The sequence below is a fragment of the Zonotrichia albicollis genome, chromosome 33, assembly GCF_047830755.1.
Source record: "Zonotrichia albicollis isolate bZonAlb1 chromosome 33, bZonAlb1.hap1, whole genome shotgun sequence".
Lineage (NCBI taxonomy): Eukaryota > Metazoa > Chordata > Aves > Passeriformes > Passerellidae > Zonotrichia > Zonotrichia albicollis.
In genome coordinates this window covers 3,054,539-3,076,752 of record NC_133851.1, presented here as the reverse complement: position 1 = coordinate 3,076,752, position 22,214 = coordinate 3,054,539, and the positions used below count along the sequence as shown (strand labels likewise).

The following is a 22,214-nucleotide window of genomic DNA, read 5'->3' as shown; positions in this document are numbered from 1 at the left end:
CCTCTGTGTCCCCTGTGTCCCCCCGTGTCCCCCGCGCAGTGTCCCCCCTGCCTTCCATGTCCCCTGTGCCCCACCGTGTCCCCCGTATGCTGTGTCCCCCGTGTCCCCCCGCGTTCCTGTCACTCCATGTCCCCCGTGCCCTCCATGTCCCCTGTGCCCCTGTGTCCCCAGTGCCCCCTCGCGTTCCTGCCCCTCTCGTGTCCCCTGTGCCACTCCCGTGTCCCCTGTGCCCTCCATGTCCCCTGTGCCCTCCATGTCCCCTGTGTCCTCTCCGTGTCCCCTGTGTCCCTCCGTGTTTCTCCCCCCATCGTGTGCCCTGTGCCCACGTGTCCTCAGTGTCCCTTGTACCCTCCATGTTCCGTGGGCCCACCACGACCCTCGTGTCCCCCCATGCTGTGCCCCCTGTGCCCCCGCTTTCCTGCCACCCCCGTGTCCCCTGTGCCCTCCATGTCCTCTGTGCCCCCTCGTGTCCCCCATGTCCTCTGTGTCCCCTGTGCTCCTCCACGTTCCTGCCGCCCCTGTGTCCCCCCTGCCCTCTATGTCCCCTGTGCTCTCGGTGTCCCCCGTGTCCCCTGTGTCCCCCCACGTTCCTGCCGCCCCTGTTCCCCTCCGTGTCCCCTGTGTCCTCCCCGTGTCCCCTGTGCCTCTCCACGTCCCTCGTGCTCCCCGTGTCCCGTGTCCGCCCGCGTCCTGCCACCCCTGTGTCCCCGTGCCCTTCATGTCTCCCGTGCCACCCTGTGCCTCCGTGCCCCCGCATGCTGTGTTGCTGTGCCCCCCGTGCCCCCCGTGCCCCGTGAAGGACGAGCCGTGTCACAGCACCAGTGTCCGACATTGTCACGTACTTACAGTCACACCCGAGAGATGAAATCGCTGTACACGGCCCGGCCCCCCGGGCCCCCCCGGACCCCCCGGGCCCCCCCGGGCCTGGGCCCCCCCCACCGACCCCTCCCGCCCCCCGGCCCCCCCCGGGCTCCCCGGCTCGGCCCCGCGGGGGCGTCTCGGGGGCGTCACAGCCGGGGCGCCCCTACATTCATGGGAGGGTCCCGGGAGGGGGGCGCGGGGCCCCCCCAGGCCGGCGGGAGGGGCTCGGGGGTCCCGCCGGCCGTGCCCCCCCGCGGGAGGAGGGGCTGGCTCTATCCTATCGCTGAACAAAGCAATAAATTAACAAATTAACGGGGATCCCGAGGGGAGACCGAGAAACGGGGGCGGGCGGGGGGTCGGGCTACGAGGGGGGGGCGGCAGGGCACGGAAAGGGGAGGGGGCGTACAAAAGGTTGTTGTAGAAAAGGAGGGGGGGGGGTAGGGGTCTGCTCTGCTCCTGCCACCGAGGGGCTGTGCCAGGGCGGGGGGCACGGCCGGGGGGGACACGGGGACACGGGGACAGGGGGACAGAGGGGGTGGCGAGGGTGACCTGGGCAGGCGACAAGGGGAGGGGGACACAGCACGCGGGAACGGGGACAGAGTGATGTGAGCAGGGGACAATGAGGGCTGAGGGTGACAGGGACAGGGGGTGGCACAGGCAAGGAGGGACAGGGACAGGGGTTACCCCGCCCTCAGTGCCCCCACCCCACGCTGGGGCACAATACCCCGGGCAGGGGACAGGAAGGTGGCAGTGGCATCACTGTGACCCTGGCGTGGGGGTCCCTGGCACGGAGAGGGGGGGGCAGGACCAGCGGAGACCCCGACATGGAAAGGATAATAAAGGATAATAAATAGAGCATCAAAAGTACAAACCGTGGGCACGGGGCGAGCCCGGCGGTGGCACCGGGATGGCCCCGGGCCGCGGGCACGCCCAGCCGGGGGTGGCACCGGGGATGGCACCGGGGGCTCCGGGCCCCTCGGGGCTATACCAGCGCAGAGCGGGGCTCGCACGGCCCCACGCTGGCGCAGCTGCTGCGGCGGCGGGGCCCGGGGGTCGGGGGCCCGCCGGGGGTCGGGGGGCCGGGGGTCGGGGGGCTGCCGGGGGTCGGGGGGCTGTCGGGCCCCTCGCCGGGACAGCCGTGCTGCAGCAGGATGTCCGAGCACTCGCGGCTGCCGGCGCGGCGGGCGTAGAACAGCGCGGTGCGGCCGTGAGCGTCCCGGGCCCGCACGTCGGCCCCGTACTGCGGGCACGGCCGGGTGTCACCCGCGGGGCCACCGCGTGTCACCCGGGAACGGCCCCAGAGGCCGTGCGGGGTCCCACGGGGATGGGGCACGTCCCCGGTGTCACCCCAGGGTGTTCTGGCACATCCCAGGATGGCCACGGACACTTCACATCCCCCGTGGTCACACCATTGTCCCCAGGACCGCACTGTGTCCCCCATGACTATACCGTGTCCTTCAGGACCACACCACATCCCCAGTGACCACCCCATGGTCCCCAAGACCGCACCCCATCCCTCAAGGCCACACCACATCCCCCATGACCCTCCCCATGTCCCCATGACCACATCACATCCCCCGTGACTGCACCATGTCCCCCATGACCACACCATGTCCCCAAAAGCCACTCCATGGTCCTCATGGCCACATCACTCAACTTCTGGCCATGCCACAGGTCCCAAGGCCGCCCCCCATCCCTCAAGACCACACCACAGTTCCCAAGACCACCTCACGGTCCCCATGACCAGCCCTCAAGACCACCCCATGTCCCCAGTGACCACACCACGGTCCCTCTAGACCATACCATGTCCCTGATAACCACTCCAGAGTCCCCAATGACCACCCCATGTCCTCGTGACCACACCACATCCTCAATGACCGCACCACAGTCCCCATGACCGTACCGTGTCCCTCAAAGCCACCCCACGGTCCTCATGGCCATGTCACTCAACTCCTGGCCATGCCACAGTTCCCAAGACCATCCCACAGTCCCCAATGACCACCCCATGATCCTCATGACCACCCCCCAGCCCTCAAGACCACCCCATGTCCCCACTGACCACACCATGGTCCCCAGTCACCACCCCATAGTCCCCATGACCACCCCCCATCCCTCAAGACCACATCACATCCCTGATGACCCCCCTATGGTCCCCATGACCACCTCATGTCCCCATGACCACACCACCTCCCCATGACCACCCCCCATCCCTCAAGGCCACACCACAAGCCCGATGACCACCCCATGGTCCCCAAGACCACACAACATCCCCCACACCTACCCCACAGTCCCCACAACCACACCATCCCCCTCATGGCCACGCCACACCACCCATGGTGACCCCACATCCCCCACAGCCCTCCCAAGACCCCGCCACCCCCTATGCCCACCGTGCTGCCCACCCACCCAGCAGTGCCCACGTACCCACACCAGCAGCTGGGTGATCACCACCTGGGCGCTGTCGCAGGCCAGGTGCAGCGCCGTGCGCCGCTCGGCGTCGGCCGTGGGCACGTTGAGCTGCTCCTTGTGGCTGTGGGCCAGCAGCAGCAGCACCGCGGGCAGGTCCTGCTGGCCCACGGCCACCAGCAGCCGCTCGGCCAAGGGCACCTCGGCCGCGGGCAGCGGCGCCAGGAACAGGCGCTGCTCGTACTTGGCACGGATCCATGACTCCCGCTCCTCCCTGGCATGGGCACATGGGGGACACGGGGGGACAGAGAGGGACATGGGGAGTTAGGGATGGATCCACAACTCCCGCTCCTCCCTGGCATGGGGACATGGGGGACACAGGGGACATGGGGGACATGGGGTGTTAGGAAGGAATCCACAACTCCCGCTCCTCCCTGGGCACGGGGACACACGGGGGACATGGGGGACACAGGGGACATGGGGTGTTAGGGATGGATCCATGACTCCCGCTCCTACCTGGCCATGAGGACACACAGGGGACATGGGGAGTTAGGGACAAACCCATGACTCCTGCTCCTCCCAGGGCATGGGGACATGGGGGACACAGGGGACATGGGGGACATGGGGTGTTGGGAAGGAATCCACAACTCCCGCTCCTCCCTGGCATGGGGACATGGGGGACACAGGGGGACAGAGAGGGACATGGGGTGTTAGGGATGAATCCACAACTCCTGCTCTTCCCTGGGCACAGAACAGGGGGACACAGGGGACACACGGGGGGCAAGGGGTGTTAGGGACAAACCCACGACTCCCGCTCCTCCCTGGCCATGGGGACACACAGGGGACATGGGGAGTTAGGGACACATCCACGACCCCCGCTCCTCCCTGGCCATGGGGACATGGGGGACATGGGGGGACACAGGTGACATGGGGAGTTAGGGATGGATCCACGACTCCCGCTCCTCCCTGGGCACACAGGGACATGGGACATGGGGGACATGGGGAGTTAGGGACACATCCATGACTCCCGCTCCTTCCTGGGCACAGAAGGGACACACGGGGGACATGGGGACACAGGGGGACACGGAGTGTTAGGGACAAATCAATAATTCCCTCTCCTCCCTGGGTACTGGGACACAGGGGACACAGAGGACATGGGGAGTTAGGGATGAATCCATGATTCCTGCTCCTCCCTGGGCATGGGGACACACAGGGGACACAGGAGGACAGAGAGGGACATGGGGAGTTAGGGACACATCCACAACTCCCGCTCCTCCCTGGGCACTGGGCATGGGGACACGGGGGACCCGGGGGACATGGGGAGTTCGGGACAAATCAACAATTCCCTCTCCTCCCTGGGCATGGGGACACAGGGGACATAGGGGACACAGGGGACAAGGGACAGAAGGGTGGCATCATGGGGACACAGAGACGCAGTTCCTGTTCCTCCCAAAATAGAGGGGCATGGGCACATGGGGGACACAGGGGACATGGGGAGTTGGGGGCAAATCCACGATTCCCTCTCCTCTCTGGTCACGGGGCCATGGGGACACAGAGGACACAGGGGGACATGTGGGACACAGGGGACACAGAGGACACAGGGGGACATGGGGGACACAGGGACACAGAGTGTTAGGGACAGCAGGGTGGCACCACGGGGATGCAGAGCCACAGTTCCTGCTGCTCCCTGGGCACAGAGGGGGCATGGGGACACAGGGGACACGGGGTGTTAGGAACACATCCATGATTCCCTCTCCTCCCTGGGTATGGGGACACAGGGGACATGGGGGACACAGGGTGTCAGGGACGGCAGGGTGGCACCACGGGGACGCAGAGCCACAGCTCCTGCCACACCCTGGGCACAGAGGGGGCATGGGGACACAGGGGTGTGGCAGTGGGGACACAAAGGTGGCAGTGGCGCGTGGTGGCATTGCAGGGACAGGGAGGGTGAAAGCGGGGGGGACACATGAGGGCCACATGGCAGCAGGGTGGCACGAGAGGTGCCACACAGGAAGGGCAGGGGTGTCAATGGGGCATTGCTGGGTTGTGGGGTCACAAGGGACAGGGGTGGGGACACGGGAGCACTGGGGACATGAGAGGAAGGGGCATCAGAGTCTGTGGGATGGCACAGCGGTGACACGCGGGCTGGGGACACCGGGCACCAGGGAGGGAAGGGTGGCATCATGGTGGCGTAGGGGCCAGGGACATGGGGTGACATCAGGAATGGCAGGGTGGCATTGTGGTGGCATAGAGTACAGGAACTTGGTGACGAAGGAACTTGTGGTGGCACCAGGGATGGCTGAGTGGCATCACGGTGGCATAGAGGACAGGAACATGTGGTGGCATCAAGGATGGCAGGGTGATATTATGGTGGCATAAGGGACAGGAACTTGTGGTGGTATCACAGTGGCATAGAGGACAGGGACATATGGCAGCATCAGGAATGGCAGGGTGCCATCACGGTGGCATTGGGGACAGGGACATGTGGCTGTATCAGGAATGGCAGGGTGGCATCATGCCAGGCCAGAGCACAGGGCCATGTGGTGGCACAGGCAAAAGGGTGACACTGGAGGCATACAGGGGGTGACACTGGGGGCACACAGGGTGACACGGGGGGCACACAGGCACCGGGGTTGACACGGGGGGCACACAGGCACACAGGGGTGACATAGGGGCACACAGGGTGACACAGGGGCACACAGGGGTGACACCGGGGGCACACAGAGTGACACCGGGGGCACACAGGGGTGACACGCGGGCACACGGGGCAGGGCTCACCCACCGGGAGGACTCGTGCGTGGGTTTGCAGCGCCCGCGCGGGTTCTGCTCCCAGATGCTGTTGGCGGTGGCGTTGCCGATGGCCGAGAGCACCAGGGTCAGCTCGCGGGGCCAATCGTCCAGGTCCAGCGAGCGCACGCGCGACACGTGCGTGCCCAGGTTGCGGTGGATGCCCGAGCACTCGATGCAGATCAGGGCGCCCAGGTTCAGGCTGGCCCACGTGGGGTCTGCGGGGTGAGCAGGGGCGGTGGGTGAGCTGTGGCACCCCTGGGGTCCCCATGGTGGCACACAGTGTGACACAGTGTGACACAGTGTGGCACGTGGTGGCGGTGAGCCACGGCATGGTGCGGCTCATGGCACCATGTGGCATCCCATGTCCCATGGCATCATGTCACCCATGGCATTATGGGTGGCTTATGGAATTGTGTGACCCTGGCACAGTGTGGCTCGTGGCACTGTGTGGCATGGTGTCACCCATGGCATCATGTCCCACAGCATTGTGTGGCTTATGGCATTGTGTGACATTGTGTCACCATGTGGCATGGTGTCACCCATGGCATCACATGTCCTATGGTATTGTGTGACCCTAGCATGGTGTGACCTGTGGCACCTTGTGGCCTGTGCCATCCATCGTGTGGCCTATGGTACCATGTGGCATCGTGTCACCCATGGCATCATGTCCGATGGCATTGTGTGACCCTGGCACGGTGTGGCTCATAGCCCCATGTAGCCTGTGCCACCCATCATGTGGCCTATGGTACCATGTGGCCTGTGCCATCCATTGTGTGACCCATGGCACCATGTGACCCATGCCAACATACAGCCCAGGCCATCATGTGACCCACAGAACTGTGTGACATGTGCCATTGCGTGGCCCACAGCCCTCCCTCGCCCCAGTTGCCAGGGGGCCCATGGCTCCAATGTCACCCTGTGGCACCACCAGCTGGATTCAGGGCTCTGCAGGGCACCGCTGTCCCATGAACTGATGTCCCCCCATGTCCCCTGTTCCCCTGTGGCCCCCGTTGTTCCCCAGACTCACTGGGTGCCCCGCAGTCCACGCAGAGTGAGTTCCCATGGACGCCATGTCCCATTGTCCCATGAATGGACGTCCCCTCATGTCTCATGCCCACCTGTGCCCGCCGTTGTCCCCCATTGTCCCCCATTGTCCCCCAGTGCCCCTGGCACTCACTGGGTGCCCCGCAGTCCACGCAGAGTGAGTTCCCGGGGTCACCATGTCCCATGAATGGATGTCCCCCCATGTCCCATGAACCGATGTCCCCTCATGTCCCACGCCCACCTGTGCCCCCCATTGTCCCCCATTGTCCCCCATTGACCCCCATGTCCCCCGTTGTCTCCCAGACTCACTGGGCGCCCCGCAGTCCACACAGAGTGAGTTCCCACAGGCATTGCTGTCCCATTGTCCCATGAATGGATGTCCCTCCATGTCCCACACCCACCCATGCCCCCCTCTGTCCCCCACTGTCCCCTGGCACTCACTGGGTGCCCCGCAGTCCACGCAGAGCGAGTTCCCTCGGGCGTTGCGGATGGCCTGGATGGCCACGGCCTCGCTCTGGCTGTCCATGCGTGCCTGGAGGGGGCACAGGGGGTGAGAGGGGCACGGGGGTGGCACAGGGGGTGAGAGGGGCACGGGGGTGTCACACGGGGTGAGAGGGGCACGGGGGTGGCACAGGAGGTGAGAGGGGCACGGGGGTGGCACACAGGGGGGTGAGAGGGGCACGGGGGTGGCACACGGGGTGAGAGGGGCACGGGGGTGGCACACGAGGTGAGAGGGGCACGGGGGTGACACAGGGGGTGAGAGGGGCACGGGGGTGACACAGGGGGTGAGAGGGGCACGGGGGTGTCACAGGGGGTGAGAGGGGCACGGCGGTGGCACAGGGGGGTGAGAGGGGCACGGGGGTGACACAGGGGGTGAGAGGGGCACGGGGGTGTCACACGGGGTGAGAGGGGCACGGGGGTGGCACAGGGGGGTGAGAGGGGCACGGGGGTGGCACAGGGGGTGAGAGGGGCACGGGGGTGGCACAGGAGGTGAGAGGGGCACGGGGGTGGCACACGGGGTGAGAGGGGCACGGGGGTGGCACACGGGGTGAGAGGAGCACGGGGGTGGCACACACGGGGGTGAGAGGGGCACGGGGGTGTCACACGGGGTGAGAGGGGCACGGGGGTGACACACAGGGGTGAGAGGGGCACGGGGGTGGCACACACGGGGGTGAGAGGGGCACGGGGGTGGCACAGGGGGTGAGAGGGGCACGGGGGTGGCACAGGGGGGTGAGAGGGGCACGGGGGTGGCACACGGGGTGAGAGGAGCACGGGGGTGGCACACACGGGGGTGAGAGGGGCACGGGGGTGTCACGGGCGCCCTGCCAGCCCCCCAGCCGAGCTCCCACCTTGTTCTTGCTGCTCTCGCAGCACTGCAGGCTGGCCAGGATCTGGCTCTCGATGGCCTGCACCCACGCGTCGCGCTCCTCGAAGCTGCCGGCCTCGAAATGCCACGTCTGCCCCGTGCTCGACACGATCAGGAACTCAAAGTTCTCCTCCTCTGTGGGACCAGAGACCCCCGGGGGGGCGCTGGGATGGGGGTCCAACACCCACCGCTGTCCCAGCCCCCCAAACCCACCCCTGGCACCCCAATCCCCTCCCCAGAGGTGCCCACCCCGGCTGGGGTGTGCTGGCAGCAGGCAAGGGGGGCACAGCCACATGCATGGGAGGCACCGCTCACGCCACGTTACCTGTTTTATAAATATTTCTTAAACTACCAAAACTTTTTAATTTCCACATTTTGCGCTTGGCTGCGGAGGGTCCGGGCAGCAGGAGTGGAGAGAGGAAACGGGGACAGAGTCAGGGGGGCCCACGAAGCCCTGGGGACGGTGCAGAAGGTGGCAGGCAGAAGGTGGCAGAGCGAGGGGGGTGCGTGGACAGCGTGGCTGAGCATGGCCGGGGGTGAGGGGCAGCATCGGCCCAGATCCCCCCGAGTTCCGGGGCGTCCTTGCCGTGGAGGATGGTGGCCTTGTCCCCACAGTGCCACCGTGGGGGCCTGGGGCTGGGGACACATGGCTGTGGCACCCACCTTCTGCCTGCCCACCCGAGCCCTCGGTCTTGGACGGCGTCATCAGCTTCTTCCTGCGGTGCTTCTTCCTGTCCACCAGGGGCGAGGGCGGGGGGTCCCTGCCAGCGCTGCCGGGGCTCGACACGGCCTCGAAGGACAGCGGGGACTCTGCCAAGACACCACGCGGGAGACGCTGGGGACACCACGGACACCGGGGCCACCGGGGCCACCAGGCGCCTGAGGAGCAGGGAGCGAAGCAGGAGCACCGAGGCCACCAGGGTCACCAAGTCCATCAGAACCCTCAGGTCAGGGCTAGCAGGGTCATCAAGTCCATCAGAACCACCCAGGTCAGGGCTAGCAGGGTCACCAAATCCATCAGAACCACCCAAGGCTATCAGGGTCACCAAATCCATCAGAACCACTCAGGGCTATCAGGCTCACCAAATCCATCAGAACGCCTCAGGGCTATCAGGGCCACCAAGTCCATCAGAACCACCCAGGTCAGGGCTAGCAGGGTCATCAAGTCCATCAGAATGACCCAGGTCAGGGTTAGCAGGGTCACCAAGTCCATCAGAACCACTCAGGGCTATCAGGGTCACCAAGTCCATCACAACCACTCAGGGCTATCAGGGTCACCAAGTCCACTTGGGCCACCAGGGCCACTGGACTCACTGGGTCAGCAGGGTCAAGTCCCCCAGAGGTGCTGGGCATATTGGGGCCATCAGAGCTCACCAGGGTCACTGATCTCACTGTGACCACCAGGACCCAGTCCCAAGGCCAACAAGTTCATTGGTCTTACCAAAATCCCTGAGGCCACCAGGGTCACAAGAGCCTCTTGGCTCACCAGAGCCATGGAGGTCACCAGGGCCACTGGGCTCACCAGGCTCACCAGGTTCATTGTGGCTTCTGGGACTCCCAGGTCCACGTGCTCACCACGGCCAGCAGTTTCACTGTGGCTACCAGCACCACCAAAGGGCCACCAGGTCCCTGGGCTCACCAGGACTACCAGGGTTATTGTGGTCATTGGAGTCAGCAAAGGTCACCTGGTCCCTGGGCTGACCAGATCCACAATGGTTATTGTGGTCACCGGGGCCATCAAAGGCCACCTGGTCCCTGGACTCACCAAGTTCACCAGGGTTATTGTGGTCACCAGAACCACCAGGGCCAACCAAGGACCACCTGGTCTCTGAGGTCACCAGGACCACCAGGGTTACTGTGGCCATCACCAGGGTCAGCAAAGGCCACCTGGTCCCTGAGCTGGACCAAATCCACCACGTTTACCGTGGCCTCCAGAGCCACCAGGGCCACCAAGGGCCACCAGGTCCCTGAGCTCACTGTGGTCACCAGTGCCACCAAGGGCCACCAGGTCCATGAGCTCACCAGGACCACCAGGTTTACCGTGGCCTCCAGAGCCACCAGTGCCACCAAGGGCCACCAGCTGCTCAGAAGCCACCATGCTCAGTGAGGCCACCACGGGGATGTCCCTGTGGGTGGCCCGGGAGGTGGCCGTGTCCCTGCCCGTGCCGTGTCACTCACCTGAGGCCAGCTTGGCGCTGGAGGCGGAGGCGCAGCGCTGCAGGGACCCCTTGCCCACCACCTTCAGCCCCGGCTCTGGGGGCAGGCTCAGCCCCACCGAGGGGACGGCGGCTGCAAGGGGAGGGACGGTGTCACCGCGGTGCCACCCCCGTGGTGTCCCCCCATCCCCGGTGCCCCGGGGCTCACCGGCGGGCTCGGGGTCCCGCAGCAGCCCGTTGATGCTGGCCGAGGGCCCGCAGGCGGAGATGGCGCGGGGCGGGCGCTTGCCCGGCACCTTGACCGTGGTGCGCAGCAGGTCCATCTCCTTGCCGTGCGTGCTGTGGATGTAGTCCTGTGGGGACAGCAAGGGTGACACCGGGCTCTGCCACCCTCTGGGGACACGGGGGGACGGGGGCACTCACGTTGATGCTGGGGTGGTAGAAGAGGAGGCCGTTGCTGGACAGGGTCACGTATTTCTTCTTCCACTCCTTGTTCAGGGAGTTGCCGCTGCGCTTCAGCAGGAAGCTCTGGGGACAGGGAGCAGTGAGGGGACATTGGGGACTCTGGGGACACTGGGACACAGCCACATCCTCCTGCCACCGCCACCACCCACCTGCTTGATGGGGATGGCGCGGCCGCTGCCAGCGCCCTCGCCTCGGCTGTCCAGGCTGCGCTTCTCGGAGTCGCTGCCACGGCGCGTCTGCGGGCACGGGGTGGGACAGGGAGTGGCACTCAGGGCACAGCTGGGGACACTGGTGTGCCCACATGTCCCCCACTGCTGCAGCCTGGTGGTGGGGACATTGGGGTGCCACAGACCCCAGCACTGCAGCCACACGGTGGGGACACCCTGGGTGCCCACGTGTCCCTCAGTGCCACCACCACCACGTCACAGGGGCGCTGTGGATGCCATGTGTCCCCACCACCCTGCTAGAGGACACATAAGAAGCTGCATGATGGGGACATCCTGGGTGCCCATGCATCCCTCAGTGCCACCATCACCATGTCCCAGAGGCGTGCTATGGGTGCCATATGTCCCCACCACCCTGCTGGAGGACACATGAGAAGCTCCATGATGGTGTCCATGCATCCCTCAGTGCCATGACCACCATGTCCCACAGAGGCACCAGGGATGCCATGTGTCCCCACCACCCCGCTAAAGGACACATCAGAAGCTCCATGGTGGGGACACCCTGGCTGCCCACATGTCCCCCATCCCACATGTGGGACATACCCACATGTCCCTCAGCGCCACCACCCCCATGCCATGGGGACAACTGAGGTGCCACGTGCCCCTCAATGTCACCACCCTGCCAGAGGACACCTGGGCTGCCACATGTCCCTTGCTGCCACCACCCTGTCAGGATGACGTTCTGGATAACACCACCAAGGGGACACCCAGCATGTCACACCCCACGTGTCACCATGCTGTGCCAGGGTGCCTGGTGCCCCCGGTGCCCCCGGTGCCCGCGGTGCCCCCGTGCACTCACAGCGAAGAGGCTGGTGCGGCGCTTGGCCCCGCGGTGCAGCGAGCTGGGGGTGCCCAGCGGGGCCGGGGTCTCACTGCGCAGCTCCCGGTGGCTCACGTTGGGCGTGGAGGGCAGCGAGGACGAGTAGTCGCTGGTGTGGCCACCATTGCTGGTCTGGGGGGACACGGGGTCAGCCTGGGCTGTGCCCGGCGCTGGGGAGGGGCTCGGGGGTTACCTGGGGGTACCTGGCTGGGGTGGACCCCCCCCACGGGGGTGGAGGCGGCCGAGTGGCTCGGGGAGCTGGGCAGGGACTTGCAGGACGCCATCAGCTGCTGCTGCTTCTTGAGCGCCACGGCCCTCTGGGCCACTGCAGGAGACTGGGTCAGGAGGGCCGGGCCATAAACCTGGCCTGGCACCGGCCTGGGTACCCACACCTGGGTACCCACACCTGGATTCCCACACCTGGGTACCCACATCTGGGTACCCATTTCTGGGTACCCACACCTGGGTACCCACATCTGGGTACCCACACCTGGGTACCCACACCTGGATTCCCACACCTGGGTACCCACATCTGGGTACCCACACCTGCATTCCCACACCTGGGTACCCGCACCTGGATACCCACACTTGGACAAGGTCTTCATAGCCATGCCAGCTGGACACTGTCCCCATCCCACCTGGACATGGGCCCCATCTCCATTCCACCTGGACATGGTCCTCATCCTCATCCCACCTGGCCGTGGTACTCATTGCCATCCCACCTGGACACTGTTCCCATCCCATGTGGACACGGGCCCCATCCTCATCCCACTCAGACACTGTCCCCATTCCACCCAGCTGCTGGACACTGTCCCCACCTCACCTGGGTGTGGCCCCCGTCCCACAGGGTTGGACATGGTCCCCATCCCCATCCCATCTGGACATGGTACCCATCCTCATCCCACTCAGACATTGTCCACATCCCACCTGGATGTCCCTATCCCGCAGGTGTGGACATGGTCCCTGACCTACCCAGCCATAGGTGTGCCACACCTGGACACTGTCCCCTGCACTGCCCTGTCCACTGTCCCCATCCCACCTGGCCATGGTCCCTGTCTCACCTAGACATGGCCCTGTGGCCACCACTCCCCTTGTGGGGACCCAGATGTGATCCCACACTGACCACCATCCCTGTCTGACCATGGATGGTCACTGCACCCATCCCACCTGGACACTGTCCCCATCCCACCTAGACATGGTTCCTGTCTCACCTAGACATGGTGGCCACCCCTCCCTTTGTGGGGACCCAGATGTGATCCCACAGTGACCACCATCCCTGTCTGACCAGGTCACTGTCCCCATCCCACCTGGCCACGGTCCCCATCACACTCTGGTCACTGTCCCCCCCTCACCACATCACCAGCCCCCTCCCCACCCCTCAGGGTGCGGTCACCCACCCTCGGTGAAGACCCTGTCCCCCTCCCACGCCCTCCCCGCCCCCAGAGGACAGTCACCCACCCTCGGTGAAGACCCTGTCCACGTTGAGGCCGTAGGTGGCGCAGGTCTCGTAGTAGAGGCAGCGCCGCGCGTCCCCGCAGAGCGCCCGGGCGCGCGCGTCCTCCACGGCCCGCGGGCTAGACGAGCTGATCTTGTCTGGGGAGCCAGGGGCAGTCACTGGGGGTGCCCCGTGCCCCTCCCACCCCCACAGCCCCCCCGTGCCCCCCTGGCTCACCCTGGGTGCCCACCAGCGCCAGGGCCACGTCGCTGGTGCCGCGCAGGTCGCTGAGCAGCGCGTGCAGCTGCGTCACCTCCTCGAAGCTGCTCTCGCTCTCCAGGCTGAAGACGAAGATGACGGCGTCCGCCCAGCTGGCAAACTGGGGGGCCACGGGGGGAGTCAGGGCTCGGCTCTGGCCAGCGTGGCCCCCCCGGGCCCCCGTCCCCTCGTACCTGTGCGTCCGGGGCACCGGCCTCCTCCCGGATGAGCAGGAGGTGGCTCTGGCCATCAACTGTCACCTCACGCTTAAACTGGCCACCTGAAGTGGGGAGGGGAAGGGGGAGACCCTGCAGGTGTGCTCTGCCCACATGGATGGAACCTCCCATGGCCATGCCCAGCACCAGGTGTGACCAGTGCTTTGACCCCAAATGTCCCTCAGCCATGCCCAGCAACATGACCTTGCCTGTTCTGTGGCCACGTCCATCCCCTTCACCATCTCCACACCCATCCATGCCCAGCATCATGACCTTGCCCATTCCATGACCATGTTCATCCCCTGGTCATGCCCAGCCCCACCACATATCCATCTCATGCCCAGCTCCATGGATATGTCCACTCCTGCATCTCCATCCCCATGGACACTCCATCACTGAACCCATCTCCATGATATGTCCATGGTCACATCCATTCCATGTCCATGGTCATGTCCATCCCATGCCCATGTCCATCCCCTGCCCATGGTCATGTCCATCCCATGGTCACATCCATCCCCTGCCCATGGTTTTGTCCATCCCATGGTCATGTCCATCCCATGCCCATGGTCACATCCACGCCATGCCCATGGTGTGTCCATCCCCAGACCATGGTCACAACCATCCCCCTGCCCATGGACATTGTCCATCTCATGTCCATGGTCATGTCCATCCCCTGCCCATGGCTGTGACCATCCCATGGTTGTGGTTGTGTCCATCCCATGTCCATGGCCACGTCCATCCCATGGTCACATCCATCCCATGCCCATGGTTCGTCCATGCCATGCCCATGGTCAGGTCCATCCCATGGTCACGTCCATCCCACACCCATGCCCTCCCCATGGCCACTCACTCTCAGTGGGCTCCAAGCCCACGTAGGAGCCGGTGAGGAACCGATGGACGAGCGCCGACTTCCCACTCTTGCTGCTGCCCAGGACACCCTGGGTGGGCACAGGGATGTCAGGATGACTGGGGACACGGTCCTCAGGGGACATGGTGACACGGGGACACAGTCCTCAGGGGGCATGAGGACACGGTCCTCAGGGGACACGAGGACACAGGGACAGGGTCCTCAGGGGACATGGGCACACGAGGACATGGGGACATGCAGACATGGAGATGTGGGGACATGGGGACATGGGGACATGGGGACATGGGAACATGGGGACATGGGGACTCAGGGACACGGTCAGTCCTCAGGGGACACGGGGATACAGGGACATGGGGACATGGGGACACAAGGACACGGCACCCACCAGGCGGATCTCGGGGATAGAGCGGCCCAGGGTCCATTCCTGGCTGTTCACCAAGGCCTCTGCGGAGGGAGACAGGTGAGAGAGAGCCCAGGAACCCCGGGCACCCCCAGGAACCCCGGGCACCCTCAGCGCCCTGGGCACCTCCAGGAACCCCAGGCACCTCCAGGAATCCCGGGCAACCCCCAGGAATCCCTGGCATCCCCAGCAGCCCCGGGCACCCCCAGGAGCCCCTGGCACCCCCAATGCCGGGGTGCCCCCACCCCGCAGCGCAGCAGCAGCTCCCGCGTGGGCGGCCACCAGCTGTCACCCAGCAACGGCGCCGGGCCCGCGGGGGCGGCGCGAGGACGTGGAGATGCCACGTGGCACGGACGGGGACGTGGCAGCACGAGGCGTCGTGTGCCAAGGCATGAGGAGGCAGAGGGCATGGGGACGGGGTGGGAACAGGGATGGAGAGCATGGCATGGCACGGGGACACGATGGGAACCACAACGGGCATCGGGTGGCACAAGGATGTGGTGTGGCATGGGGACACAATGGATTCCAGGATGTGACAGCCGTGAGGGCACAGCGTGGCGTCATGGTGTGGCATGGGGACATGACGGGCACCAGCATATGACAACCGTGAGGGCACTGGGTGTCATCAGGACGTGGTGTGGCATGGGGACACAATCGGAGCCACCAGGCCGTGACAGGCACCTGGGCAACCCCCAGGTGTTGCACAAGGATGTGGCATGAGGACACGACGGGCACCAGGACACAGCACGGCAGGGGGATGTGGGGTGGCACAAGGACACCACAGATTCCAGCACACATGGGCACGGGGACACGATGCCAGCGGTGCCTGACAGCCTCAGGCCTGAGGATGCAGCGTGGTGTGAGCACAGGGTGTGGCATGGGGACACGATGGATGCCAGGACATGGCGTGGCAGCGTGGCACAGGGACATGGTGTGGCACGAGGATGATACATGGCACAAGGAGGATGTAGTGTGGCACTGCGACATGGCGTGGCACAAGGACAGGACATGGCATGAGGACATGGTGTGGCACACAACAGGCACAAGTCCAGTGGCACCAGAATGCTGCGCATGTGGCACAAGGACAAGGCATGGCATGAGGACACAGCGTGGCACTGGGACATGGTGTGGCACTGGGACATGGTATGGCACTGGGACGTGGTGTGGCACAAGGACAGGACATGGCACGAGGACATGGTGTAGCACTGGGATATGGTGTGGCACGAGAACGAGGCATGGCATGAGGAGGACACAGCATGGCACTGGGACACAGCATGGCAGCGTGTCACTGGGAACACACTTCACATGGTGTGACATGAGGACAGGACATGACACGAGGACACGGTGTGGCACTGGGACAGGACATGGCTCTAGGACACAGCATGGCACTGGGACATGGTGTGGCACTGGGACAGGACATGGCTCTAGGACACAGCACAGCACACGATGGGCACAAGCCCAGTGGCACCAGAGCTTGGTGTATGTGGCACAAGGACAAGGCATGGCACTGGGTCATGGTGTGGCACAAGGACAGGACATGGTTCGAGGACATGACGTGGCACACAACGGGCACAAGTTTGGTGGCACTAGAGCGCAGTGCGTGCGGCACAAACACCTGGCATGGCATGGGGACATGGTGTTGCATGAGGACAGGACATGGCACAGGGGCACGCCATGGCACAAGCACCTGATGTGGCACTGGGACATGCCCGGTGCTCCCCACACCTCCTACCTGGCATCCCCAGCCCCTGTGGGCATTGGTGGCACCACCAAGGGGGAGCTGAGGCAGGACACGGCCAGGATGCCCCCCCCCCTCTGTGCCTCAGTTTGTGCCCCCAGCGCGGAGCCGGATCCGTGCCAGGCGCGGGCCGGCCGGGAAAGGGTTAACGCCGCCGCCTGTCACCCCTCGCATTGTCACCGAGTGCCACCCCCGGGCCCGCAGGTGCTGCCCACGCACCCCGCGGTGCCAAGGTGCGCGCAGGCACACGGGGGGTGCCGGGGGGGGGACAGAAGGACGCGGGGGGACAGGACAGATGGGGGACAGGATGCACGGGTGTGACGCACGGATGGAGGCGAGCGCAGACGGACGGACGGATGGATGGATGGCGGGACAGAACGACGGAGGTGGGGGTCGCGTCTGACCCCCGTGGAGTTCCCCCAGTGGGGAAACTGAGGCACGGGATCCCCACCATGGGATCCCCCCACGGCCAGCACCGGACCCGCCAAAGTGGGGAGGTAACATCGCCCCAGGGCACAAACACCAAACGCGGCACAGCCCGGGGGTCACAGCCACCCTGAACCCCACAGCCCCCTCCCCACAGCCCCCCTGAACCCCACAGACACCCTAAAACCCCACAGTCCCCCAAAACCCCACAGGCTCCCTAAAACCCCACAGTGCCTCTAAAACCCCACAGTCCCCTAAAACCCCACAGCCCCCCTAAAACCCCACAGTCCCCCAAAACCCCACAGTCCCCTAAAACCCCACAGACCCCCTAAAACCCCACAGTGCCTCTAAAACCCCACAGTCCCCCTAAAACCCCACAGTCCCCCAAAACCCCACAGTCCCCCAAAACCCCACAGCCCCCCTAAAACCCCACAGTGCCTCTAAAACCCCACAGTCCCCTAAAACCCCACCGAACAGCCTGGGGTTCACAGCCCCGTTGAACCCCACAGCCCCCTGAATCCCACAGCCCCCCCTGAACCCCAAAGCCCCCCTGAACTTCACAGCCCAGCCCGCGGGTCACAGACCCCTGTACCCCACAGCGCCCCTAAAACCCCCAGCCCCTCTGTACCTCACAGCCCCCCCTGAACCCCACAGAACAGCCTGGGGGTCACAGCCCCCCTAAAACCCCACAGCCCCCCTAAAACCCCACAGCCCCCCTAAAACCCCACAGCCCAGCCCGGGGATTACAGCCCCCTGAACCCTACAGCTCCTCCGTACCCCACAGCCCCCACCCCACAGCGTCCCTGAACCCCACCTGGGGGTCAAAGCCCCCTGAACCCCACATGCTCCCCGTACCCCACATGCCCAGACGGGTCCTGCTGCTCCCCACGGGCCCCGGGCGCCTCCTCCTCCTATCAGGTAAACTGAGGCACAGCCCCGTGGCCGCAGAGGGCACCGCCAGCCCTGCCCCGGCTCCCCGGGGCCCGCGGGGACACCGAGCACGGCCGGGGCTGTCCCGGGCCGGTACTCACTGTGCGGGGTGCCCCCGGCCGGCTCTGCACCGGGGGGAGCCCAGGGGGGCGCGGGGTGGGTGGGGGTCGCCGCAGGGCTCTTGGTGAAGATGCCGCTGATGAACTTGAGCATCTTTCGGTCGCGGGTGGAGGCGCGACCCCCCTCGCGTCCCCGCTTGAGCCCGGTCTCGGGGGCGGGGGCGGCCACCAGGACCCCCGGCTGGAGGTCGCTGTAGTCCAGGGTCTTGCTCTTGCCCTTGCTGGGGGACAGCCGGGCCCGGGGGGGCCCCTCGCTCTTGCCCCCCGCCTTGGGGCGCCCCTTCCCCTCTCCCTCGGGCCACGACAGGCGGCTGCCGGCGCCTTTGCCGGGGGCTTTGCCCGCTCGGGGCTCGGGGGTCCCGCGGCTCCCCCCGCCGCCCCCCGCTTTGGGGGGCTTGGGGCCGGCCAGGCGGAGGCGGCGGGCGCCGGCCGAGGGGTGCGGGGAGCCCGTGGGGGGGTCCGGGGGCGGCGGGGGGACCCTGGCGGCCTCCAGGGGACCCTCGGGGCCCCCCCAGGTGGCCTGGCTGAGGAGGGGGCGCCGGGGGGTCCCGGCGGGCTGCGGGATGTCCAGGGCGGCCAGAGAGCGCTGTCCCGGCCCCTCCAAGGTGCCCTTGGCCCCACGGGGGTCGGGTTTGGGGGGCACGGCCTGCAGAGGGGGGGGCAGCAAGGAAGGGTCGGGTTTGGGGGGCACGGCGGGGGGCGGGGGGGGTTTGGGGGGCACCGCCGGGGGCGGCAACAGCGCCGGGTCGGGTTTGGGGGGCACGGCCGGGGGCGGGGGGGGCAGCATGGCCGGGTCGGGTTTGGGGGGCACGGCCGGGGGCGAGGCGGGCGAGCGGGGGCGGGGGGCGTCGGGGCCGGGGGGGCCGGGACCGGCCGTACTTATCCGGAGCGCGTCCTGCCGCTGGAAGAGCCGCTCGGGCCGCCGGGCTCGGCCGGGCTCGGGGGTGCGGGGGGCGGCCGCGGCCCCCCCGGGGCCAGGGGCTCCATCGCCGCCGCCGCCCCCCGCCTCCTCCGCCTCCCCCGCGGCGCCCACCGACTCGAGCTTGACCAGCGTGAGCGAGATGAGGTAGGTGGTCCTGCGCTGGAGGCCGGTGCTCCTGCTCATGGGTGCGGGCAGGGCCCCCCCGGGCCGCCCCCCCGGCCCCCCTGGATCCCCGCGCGGCGCCGCGGCCGCCGGTGCCGCCGATGCTCCGGTCCCACCCCCGGCCCTGCCTCCCCGAAGCCTTCGCCGCTCGCCCGCCCCCGGAGGGGTTGGAACCGCCGCCGCCCCCCCCGCCGAGCACCGGCACCCCCCCGGGATCGGGGCCACCCCCCCAGCCCGGGTCAGCGGCCGGGGGGCATCGCGGGGGAACCCCCCGGGCTGGGGGCGACCACGGGAGGGGCCGAGAGCTTTGGGGGGCTTTGGGGGGCGGGGGGGGAGCGGGAGGGGGTCAGGGCGGGGGGAGGGGGGGTGTGGGGACCCGGGGCTCCGGGGGGGGCGGAAAGGGGGGGTTACAGGTGCGGGGGGGATGGGAGGGGAGATGGGGGGTAAAGGGCAGGGGGCAAAGGGGCGGTGATGGGGAGGGGGCGCGGGGGCTCCGGGGAGGGGGAAGCGGAGGGATGGGGGGGTCACGGGGCGGGGGGGGTCATGCCCGCGCCCCCCGGGAGCGGCGCTCACGGCAGCGCCCGACGGGCTCGTCCTTGGCGGCGGCGGCGGCGGCGCGGGCGGGGGCCGGGGTCCGGCGGGGGGGGCCCTGAGCGGCCGGGGGGGGCCGGGGCCCGGCGGGGGGGGGGCCTGAGCGGCCGGGGGGGGCCGGGGCCGCCGCTCTCCGCCATGCGCCGCTCCCAGGGCCGGGCTGGGGCGGGGGCGGGCGGCGGCCCCGCCGCTACCGGGCAGGCGCGAGCACTCCCGGGCGCCCCCCCCGAGCCCCCGGCACCGGCACCTGCTGGGCTGCCGGGAACCCCCCGCCCCGACACCCCCCTGCACGGCCGATGCATCCATCCATCCATCCATCCATCCATCCATCCATCCATCCTTCCGTCCATCCATCCATCCGTCCCTCTGTCCATCCCGCGCTCCTAAATTCCCTCCCTCCCCTTCCCGGGGCACCAACGCTGGGTCGGGAGGGGTCCCGCGGGCTGGGGGGGGATATGGGGGCAGCTTTGGGGTTTTTTGGGGGGTCTTGCGGGGCTCGGGGCAGGCTCATCCACCCCTTTTCTGGCGTTTTTTAGCAGCGGCGCAGCATCCCTGCGCATCCCGTTACCACGGCAACGGCGGGGATGGCGCTGCGAGCAGCCGCGGACCCCCCCAGTGTCACTCTCGTCACTCGCGTGTCCCCCTCGCCGACCCGGGCCAGGTGTCACCGGGGGCCATTGGGGTCCCCACGCCAGCGTGACCCCCCCGGCTCTGCATTGTCACAGCCTGGGGGGGACAGGGGGGTCGGGGCACGGCCGGACCCCTCAGCCCCCGTGGCCCCCGGGGGTCCCGGCCCTGCAGGGCTCTGTGTGCCCCCCACGAGCGGGGTTCCCTGGATCTGGCCCCAGATGTGTCCGTGCTGCCGCCCGGGGGCTGTGACCGTGGGGCTGCGGGATCTGCCCTCACACCCCGTGCGGACAGCGCTGTCCCCTCCAGTGTCCCCCTGTCCCCGCCAGAGCCCCCCGGTGTCCCCAAGAAAGGGCCACCCCTCCCCATCGCTCAGATGTCCCACGCTGAGTGGGGGCGACGACGACACGGGGTCACGGCGGGTCCGACCCCACTGCCAGAACATTCCTGTCCCCATCCCTGTCCCCATCCCTGTCCCCATCCCTGTCCCATCCCTGTCCCCATCCCCATCTCTGTCCCCAGAGCCGCTGCCCCCATGGTGGGGCCGGGGGGGTTAAAGGGGGGCGGGGCAGCGCCCTGGGCCCCCCCGGGGGTGGGGGGGGCTCGGGGGGAGCTCTGGGCCCCCCCAGCGCTCCGTGGGTACCACAGCGGGCGCTTGGCAACGCGGCATCCCCCGGCTTCCCGTTGCCATGGCAACAGCGCGAGGGATGTCAGAGCTGGGGGGGAGCTCAGGGATGTGGGGGCTCGGAACGGGCGGGGGGCGGCAACGGAGCCCCGCCCCCAGTGACGTCACCGGACACCCCCGCGTGGGGGCGGGGCCATCGGGGGGGAGGAGACCCCAAACCCCCGCAGCCCCTCCCCCATCAGGGGACCCCCCCAGCAACAAGTGCCCCCCCCAGGGCCCCCCCAGCCTCAGAGCCCCTCCCACACAGCAGCTTCCCCCCAACCCCCCAGCAGCCCCTCGGAATCCTCCAGCAGGGTCCCCCCAATCCCGCCAGGGCCCCCCCAGTCCCCCCAAGGCCTCCCAAGTCCCATCGGGGCTCCCCTAATCTTCTGAGACCCCCCCAGTCTAACCGGGGCCCCCTCCAATCCCCCCAGGGACCCCAGTCCCACCAGGCCCCCACAGTCCCATCAGGGCCCCCCAATCCCCCCAGAGCCCTCCCAGGGACCCCAATCCTCCCAGGGCCCCCCCAATCCTCCCAGGGCCCCCCAATCCCCCCAGAGCCCTCCCAGGCCCCCCTAATCCCTCCAGGCCCCCCCAATCCTCCCAGTGCCCCCCCAATCTCCCCCCGCCCCCCCCGCAGACGCAGACAGGAGGAAGTGGCCCCATGGCCCCGTTCCCACTGCCGGGCCCGGAAACCACCCCAGGGCCCCACACGGAAATGGGGGGG

The 22,214-nt window shown here is 67.4% G+C and overlaps 1 protein-coding gene across 3 annotated transcripts; it reads right to left on the bottom strand.

The window, feature by feature from the left end:
* Positions 1 to 810: 810 nt before the first annotated feature.
* LOC113460799 (arf-GAP with GTPase, ANK repeat and PH domain-containing protein 1) lies at positions 811 to 20,705 on the bottom strand. 3 transcript variants are annotated; one of them, XM_074530959.1, is made up of 19 exons: positions 18,504 to 20,703; positions 15,294 to 15,352; positions 14,891 to 14,978; positions 14,020 to 14,105; positions 13,805 to 13,946; positions 13,591 to 13,725; positions 12,336 to 12,457; positions 12,112 to 12,264; positions 11,238 to 11,324; positions 11,047 to 11,151; positions 10,832 to 10,976; positions 10,646 to 10,756; positions 9,131 to 9,277; positions 8,793 to 8,852; positions 8,451 to 8,602; positions 7,543 to 7,633; positions 6,050 to 6,272; positions 3,286 to 3,541; positions 811 to 2,101 (listed from the first exon to the last, which is right to left on the bottom strand). In XM_074530959.1, the coding sequence occupies exons 1-19, from the start codon at positions 20,548 to 20,550 to the stop codon at positions 1,844 to 1,846; spliced, it is 4,467 nt and encodes a 1,488-aa protein (XP_074387060.1). In that variant the 5' UTR covers positions 20,551 to 20,703; the 3' UTR covers positions 811 to 1,843. The 3 variants fall into 3 exon arrangements, with proteins under 3 accessions (XP_074387060.1, XP_074387061.1, XP_074387063.1); XM_074530960.1 differs by lacking the exon at positions 8,793 to 8,852 and having other exon boundaries at positions 18,504 to 20,705; XM_074530962.1 differs by lacking the exons at positions 811 to 2,101; positions 3,286 to 3,541 and adding an exon at positions 4,188 to 4,233 and having other exon boundaries at positions 18,504 to 20,702.
* Positions 20,706 to 22,214: the final 1,509 nt, after the last annotated feature.